Source organism: Camellia sinensis, chromosome 3 (genome assembly GCF_055761805.1).
Source record: "Camellia sinensis isolate YWXY chromosome 3, ASM5576180v1, whole genome shotgun sequence".
NCBI lineage: Eukaryota > Viridiplantae > Streptophyta > Magnoliopsida > Ericales > Theaceae > Camellia > Camellia sinensis.
Genome location: NC_138963.1, coordinates 184,420,623 through 184,428,901, shown reverse-complemented (window position 1 = coordinate 184,428,901; position 8,279 = coordinate 184,420,623). Strand labels below are relative to the sequence as shown.

The 8,279-nt window shown below is 34.5% G+C and overlaps 1 protein-coding gene across 1 annotated transcript; it reads right to left on the bottom strand.

The window, feature by feature from the left end:
• Positions 1 to 262: 262 nt before the first annotated feature.
• Positions 263 to 2,936, bottom strand: LOC145822088 (protein FAR1-RELATED SEQUENCE 5-like). Its single transcript, XM_082918678.1, has 4 exons — positions 2,764 to 2,936; positions 875 to 1,796; positions 659 to 725; positions 263 to 552 (listed from the first exon to the last, which is right to left on the bottom strand). The coding sequence occupies exons 1-4, from the start codon at positions 2,934 to 2,936 to the stop codon at positions 263 to 265; spliced, it is 1,452 nt and encodes a 483-aa protein (XP_082774804.1).
• Positions 2,937 to 8,279: the final 5,343 nt, after the last annotated feature.

Here is an 8,279-nt window from a genome sequence, read left to right as displayed (position 1 = left end):
TACCCTTACTAGTTGCCACATTTTTCTTGAATCCTATTGGTTGCACAACATGATTCACATCTTCGCAATACACTTCAAAGCTTTGGGTGTCATCATCATTACCTACTTCATTTCCAACACCAAAATGAGCACTTAACTTGCGTTCAACATTTGCACCTAATGTAGCAAGGTGTGCAATACAAAAATCATAAGTTTCTTCAGTTTCAGCAGCTCTACTTGCTAGTGCTCTAAATGCGGTCATCAATGTCTTATACCGCAAGACTTATTGGAATTTCACATCTACTTGAATGTCATTCCCCTTAATGTCCTTCACAGTTTCGGCTCTTGCTTGTTTGGTCCACCTCTTTAGAATGTATTGTGGAGGAACCTCTTTCATCTTCAATATGTCTCTAATAACCTTCAATGAGTGACAACACAAGATTCCTTCCCTTTCAAACTTTGTACAATTACAACCCAAAGAGACATCCCTCTCTATCTTCACTTTCCTTGCATGTTTGCTACCAACATCAACAACTGTGTAAATGGTACTAGCCTCTCCATATTCAATAGCTTCTATGTCCAATTCAATGGATCGAAAGTACTCATTTTAAAATTCCTCAAAGATCTTTTTTGTGTAGACATTACCCATTTGAATTAGCATTCTTATTGTTGCTTTCACCTTTGGTAACCTTTGGCACAAAGCATATCATGCTTCTAACTCCTTGTATCGCTTCTCGTAAAGTACCCTTTCGAAATGCATGAAGAATTCATTTAAGTTAAAATCAGAACGAATGTAATCCTTCAAAAAAGCATTAAAAGATTCACTAAGTTGTGTGGTACTCATTCCCGCAGCCCATGTTGATCTAACGTAAGGCTAGCCCCATTTTTCTTTCACCACAAAAGTCAATTTCAACCGAATGTTTTCATGCACATCATATTTATCAAGCATTTCCGTCCACTCTAACTTCCATTGATTTGCATCTTCAATGTCAAAGAAGAATTTATTTAGTACACCCTTCACCCCCTTATCTTGGAACAAACAGTTAACATGTTTTAATGCATTTTGCATCAAATGCCAAGTACACAATCGGTGACTTGTGTCAGGCATAATGATGGGTATGGCTTTAGCCATTGCAGCATCTTGATCGGTGAACAAAGTTTTTGGTGCCTTTCTTGACATAGCCTCTAGAAAATTTTCAAACAACCATACAAACGATTCAGCAGTCTCATCATACAACAATGCTGCACCAAATATAACTGTTTTCCTATGATGGTTGAATCCCACAAAAGATGCAAAGGGTTTATGTTCTTTGTTTAACTTGTAAATCATATCAAATGTGACAACATCACCAAATTGGGCATAATCCATGATCATTTGTTCATCGGCCCAAAACATATTGGTTATTTGCTCCTCATTATCTAATTGAAAAGCATAAAAAAAGGAAGGATTCTGCAAAGATTTTTCTTTAAAGTATTGCAACACATTGCCTACTTCCTCATATGCTAAACTTTGTTGTCTTTTGGTTCTCAAATAATTTTTTTGATCTAATTTCGTAAACCCAAGACATTGCCTTCTACCAGCTTCTGTACCCATGAGTTCAAAAGACTGGCCTAAACGAAGACCAGATTGTGCCGCCAAATCTAACTCAATTACTTGGGTAGTTGATATCTTTCTTTGTGATGGCAACATGTGGGCACACTCGGGTGATACAAGATCATGGTTGTGTTTTTCTTTGAAATCAGTCACAACAAATTTCCCAGTACCCTCATCTAATTTAATATAAAGTCGAGCCTCACAACCAGTCCTAGTTTCAGCTCTAGGGTTTTTTGCCAATGGGTGTCGCTTGTCAACCTTTCAAAATCCCTCCTTGTTGCAAACCAAAAGTCTACAAATAAGTTAGTTAGTGAACTTGTTCTTCCTACAATAATCCCTTCTTATGCTAAACCCCATTCTTCCTCCATATGTATTATAAAAATCATACGCACATTGTTCAGAATCAAATGTCATTTTGGCTTCCAAGCACAATCATTCTCAGGTTTCATATCAATATCAAAATGCAACTGAAAACCTATATAAATAAAATCTTAGGTACATAAATTAAATCTTTATTTTAGACACATAAAAACATAATTTCAATTTGAAAAAATATTCCAGCCATAAAAACTTAGAGACTAAGTTCAGTTTTAAAAAATTCTAACCACACAGTTTTGGGAAGAGGATATGTTTCAAGCTCAATCAAACATAATCAATAATCCATTACACAGATAATGTCTTTAACATAGCAATTTGTATCGATTGTTAAGCTCAAATAATGTTAAGCTGAACCCATTGTCAAGCTCAAATATTGTTTGTTAAGCTCAAACATTGTTAATCTCAAATCAATAATGTCTCTAACCCATTGTTAAGCTCAAACAAACAATCCACGGCTGAGACAGATAATGTTTCAAGCTCAAATAATAAATTATACAGTATGAGGCAGAGAAAAAGTTTTAAAAAATTCCAACCACACATTTTTGGGAAGAGGATATGTTTCAAGCTCAATCAAACATAATCAATAATCCATTACACAGATAATGTCTCTAATACAACAATTTGTATCTATTGTTAAGCTCAAATAATGTTAAGCTGAACCCAATGTTAAGCTCAAATAATGTTTGTTAAGCTCAAATCAATAATGTCTCTAACCCATTATTAAGCTCAAACAAATAATCCACGGCTGAGACAGATAATGTTTCAAGCTCAAATAATAAATTACATAGTGCGAGGAAAAGAGGAAGACTAACCTCTGGTTTGCCAAAGACCCACCTAGACAAAATCTGTATCGATTTGAGACTGGGTTACCGTCATCGGATCTGCAACGACGTCGAGAGTGGGTCACCGCCGATATTGGGTCGCCGGTGAGGGTAGAGGAGAAGGGCTGAGTGTAGGCTGTAGGCTGTGTGAGAGGAGTGGGCATAACCTCTGTGAGAGCCGTGTTTTGTTTGGTTGGGAATGGACGAAAATTTCATTTTTTTTTAAATCTCAGCCGTTGGATGTGCAACGGCTAATCTCAGCGGTTGCAAGTAGGATGTGGAGGAGGGTTCTCAAGGAGAGGATCCGGACTCGCAGCAAGCATGCCTAGGAAACATACATATTGGGAGTATGCATATAAAGGACTTGCTGGATGTGTATATTTAAATTAATTTGTATAGAAAAAAACAATAGAATTTGGACTTCTTCCAATGTGTAATTCTGCTAAAAAGGCATAGGAAAAAAATTACTCACTTTACTTGGTTTAAGATTTTTTTTAAAAAAAATTCAAAAAATTTTACTTTATTATTTTTCATATTTTTTGTTTATACTGAATTTTTTAATATTTTAATCAATTTTTTAATTTTTAGACACACCTAATATAAATACACTTAAAAAATATAATTTTCTTGAAATTATGTTTTAACAAATTCACTAAATACTAAAAATATAAAAATAATATGAAAATTTAGTATATTGTTTGTATTTTTGTGTATTACTTAATTTTTTGAAATAGTTTTTGACAAATATTTTACTTGTGCATCTAAAAAAATAAAAATAAAATGTTTAAAATTTAAAAAATATTTACTAAAAAGAAAAAACATGAAAAATAAAAAATCTCATTTTCCAACAAATTGAATTCAAAAAACTGAAACTAAACACACTGATTGAAATTTGATTGACAAAAATGTTTTGTTACAATTTGTGAAATATAATGAATTTATTTTTTAAAAAAATTAAAAAACTTGCAAAATTCATTATGAAACAATTTTTACAAGTTCCTGACAATTGTATATATGTTAAAACTATTTTCAAATCTTTATTAAAAACTCTTGAACAGATGAATATTAAATTTTGTGAAAAACTCAATTTTGTTCCACAACATATATATGAAGAAATCAATTGTTACTCATGAACACATGAATATTAAAGTGTGTGAAAAACTCAATTTTGTTCCACAACATATATATGAAGAAATAATTATTGGAGTCCGAGAATTTCATATTCCGAAAAAAAATTCTAATTAAAAAAAATATGTTAATTTACGGAAATGTTATATTGTCATTTGTGAAATGTTTTCAATTTGTTTGGTTCAGTTTTTCATGAATCACTGAGCAAAAAGTATTTCGTATTTTTGTTTGCGCATTATTTTAATTTTGTAAGCAATTTCTTTAAGTATGCACCTCACATAAGAACTTTGAAAACATATATATGTGAAAAGAATCTTTAGAAAAATAAAATAAAATAAAATAAAAATAAACCCCCCCACCCCCCACCCCACCCCCCAAAAAAAAAACCCAAAAAAAACCAAAAAATGTTAAACTGTGCAGTATAGTTGTTGTGTTGTGCAAATTTTTGACAAAGATTGGTGTGTGTACATAGTTGTGCAAAAACAATGACATACATGCTCGTACATAACTAGTAACCAATATACACAAATTGTCTTCTCCAATTAATTTGAACACAACACAGTGTTGACATGCATCACATAACATTTCCACCTAACGAGCATTTCGCCAAATTGCAACCAACTCCATCCTGATACGCCCCCGCAACTGCACCATCTCAATGTCGTCATTCCTAGGCATCATTACGTCGTCAAGGGCAGCTAAATCGTCCTGGTCATCCATGTTCGCGTAACTGTACTCGGCCACACTGGTGACAGCAGCAACAATCTCATCATTCTGACTATTTCTGTGTATGAAATTGTGTAAAGCCATGGACGCTGCAACCAATGGTACCTGCACTTTACGAAAATCAAACCGAGGAATGTCTTTAAGAAATCTCCACTGCGCCTTCCAAGCGCCGAAGGTACGCTCAATCACACTCAGCAAAGATGAGTGCGCGCAATTGAACAACTCATCATGGTTCCGTGGATTGTGCCTTTGAAATTCCAGTTAGTGGTATCGGTTGCCTTTGTATGGTGCTAGAAAGCCCTTCTTATTGTTGTATCCACTATCCACAAGATAATAGTGACCTGTTAAAGTGCACATGTTAATTACATGTATACTTCCACACGCATGGGCAATGCAATGTAGTCTATTACGGTATAGAAATTGCAATAAGTTTTCAGTTTGTATGAAAGAAATATACACTGTATTTTGAATTAGAACTCTGTTTATATGTTTTATGTTGGAAGATTTGGTCATATTTGTTATATGCTTGCAACTGAACTTGTGTTTGCAAAAGTGAACATTTGAAATGGAAAGTACAGAACTTTTTTGTTGGCTGATTTTTGCAAAAAAGTGGGTACATAATACTCATGACCTATGTTCACTTTGCATACAATACAAATTTTAAATTAAGCATAATAACGTACATTTGTTTCACAACAATTGTATCTCCAGAATTGAATTATGTATTGACAAGAATATGGATTCGGGCGTATGTATTGTCAGCTGCAGTTGGAAAATTGTATTGTGGATTCTCGATTACATTGCTTAAAACCCGACTGTTATGCATGCTGCCCTCTCACCCGTATGAGACAAACACAAAGCACATGTTGAAATCACACACCGCCAAAATATTCTAGGTGTGGCACCCCTTTCGGCTGAAATATGAGGCTATTTCTGACTCCTTTATGCATGTTGGCACGTGTGTCTCATCCGATACAACTAAGTAATCCTATATATGAATAAAAAAAATACAATGATAAGATTACCGACCATGTTCATACTGAGCATTTTCCAAAACATTACGAAATATTTTTGCACACCTTGAACGACAAATACTGTGGTTGAGACTGCAAATGGGGATCCTTGTGTGTCTGGAAATTAGCAGGGACCCTGCAGTGAGCGACAGTGAATTTTTTCATTACTTTCAATACGTTATGAAAATGGCGTGAAATAGTTTCACTGGAGTGTTGGAATCATTCTTGTAACTCCTGGTTCGGCAAGTTTTTAAGTACATGAATGAATATTGCAACACTCTCTTCGACGTGCAAGCCTTGCGGACGCTCAGGTAAACGCAACTAGAAGACGTTTACCAATGTCGTACATAACCGAATGAACACATGTTTGAGCATGCACAATTCGTACCGGAAGCAGCCACTGTGACCATTGTACAATTCCATAATCCATGCCCTCCCCGTCAAGATGGAAGTACGGCATGGGACTTTAAGGATGTGGGCCTTGTAATAGTCAGTGGCAATTCTGTAGGCTTCAACATATGCACAATTCATTTCATGCTGCCACTGTATTGCGAGCGCTGCGATATCCTCTAACATTTGGTTCATCCGTGCAACGTCGACATCTTCGTTGTTCATACTTAATAATAATACGAACAACGATTAGCACAAAACATTATAAATAAAGATAGCAGTATTAAGCACATATTGGTAGGATGAAATTTTATTCATATGAAAAATGTGAATTTAAAGAAAATTTTCTAAATAATGAAATTTTATGTTGAAACCCCTAACAGAGATGTTGTACAAAAAATGTCATAAACAAAACATTACAAACTACTCAGAAAACCACATAAGAATTTCATAATTTTTAATATACAAAAAACCACATTGTATACAGAAAACCACATGGGAATTTCATAATTTTATAATTTTATATTCCCAACCTGGTCATAAAACATTGAAAAATGGGTACTGGGGATAAAAAAATGCATTACCACAATTTGTTAAACCCTGTAGCAATTACCATAACAAACATAAGAACCACAAATAGATTTTACAACCTAAAAGTTAAGGACAATAGGTCCACAGCCATGTCCCCTGCCCAATCCATTGTCAAACCAACAATGACAATAAAATATTAAAAAAAAGGTTCACACGTAGAAAATCACAATTGAACTTAAAATAAACAAAAGCGTTAGAGTTGTTTCCCATGCGGATTTAAACCGAAGTCCTTCATTGCGTAGCAAACTCGCAAGAGTGATACCCCCGCTCATTTCTTTGTCCTGTTTCTTCGCTTGTAGCCACCCGATTATGCCTTCGTCCATGGGAATACTCATAACCATCTCCTGATTGTTCGGAACCTCCATAAGCATGACTCCGAAATGGAGAAGTTGATCGGCGGGGTCTAGTCCCTGTATTTCATACAACCATTCAACAGCCTGGCCATAGTGTAACTGTGCCCTCCGACAATGTGGTTGATAGTTAATTCCTTGCTCTGAATCTTCACGAAATTTACCAAGTCGTTTATGCTGGTTGCCAATGCTGCAGCCTTAGTAATGCACTTGTTTTGCAATGTTTTGGCCGATGAATGCTTCCGCTTGCTTCTACTACCTATGGCATTGATGTTGGCAGGGTTCATCATGCTAGCCATTTTCGATGCTCCTAATTCATTGCTATTGCTGGAAAATTCTGGACTGTCAGACTCTCCTTCCAATTCCATCGGGTTACAAGTCTCACCGGGTGTCCATGCATTTTTACCCATTGCTGCAGCGCCAATAAAGACGCACTCCATCAAATTCGAATGCTCCAAGGTTTTGGTTATGAACTTGTAACATTCTTTGTCAATCTGTAAATGAACACAATGTAAATAGCATTATCATATTGACGTGGAATAAATTCAATGAAACATGGTGCAAAAATGGCAAAATTAAAACCTAAAGAGAGGTTAAAGTAATTTACCCTTTAGAAAAAGTTCAGACAAAAAAATAAATCAAATTTTGCAAATGAGGTTGTGCCTAAGACACAATTCTCAGTTGCATTCCATTGAGTTGCTATTACTCTCTCCGCATTTTCCATTTATATAATATTGTTATATGTCTAGTTCTTTTTGGAATTGAAATATTTCAAGATTTTAATGGAATTTTAAGCACAAGTATTGGCTTTTTATGTTATTTTAATTTCCTTTCAATTTGTAAATCAGATTGAAACAGTTGGAGAGATATACTAAAGTTTAATTAACCTATCCAAATCCTAATTTTTGTTAAATTACAAACAAGTTTTGAACCTGCAGGTGAACAATGCAGCAATTGGTGGGATCACAGTTGATATCTTCTTTAATATCTTTAATGTCTTCTTCTTCTTAAGCTTCACCAAGGGTATGTCTTTAATGTCTTCTTCTTCTTCTTTTTCATTTTTATTTTTAATTTTTTTTAAAGATTTTTATATTAGCCGGTTGTAAATTTGGATTGAATTCTGAATTTTGACTGATGCAGAGAGAAGGAATAGAAATCGATTGGAAAATGGTTACGAGTTATTTTTATTAATTTTTGCCATTTTTGCACCAGGATTTAATTTTGCTATTTCTCCAGTTCTTTATCTTTTTCCAAGTCGAGATTAAAATTTTGTAACTGATACAATTGTGCAACACAATCCTATTAGTTC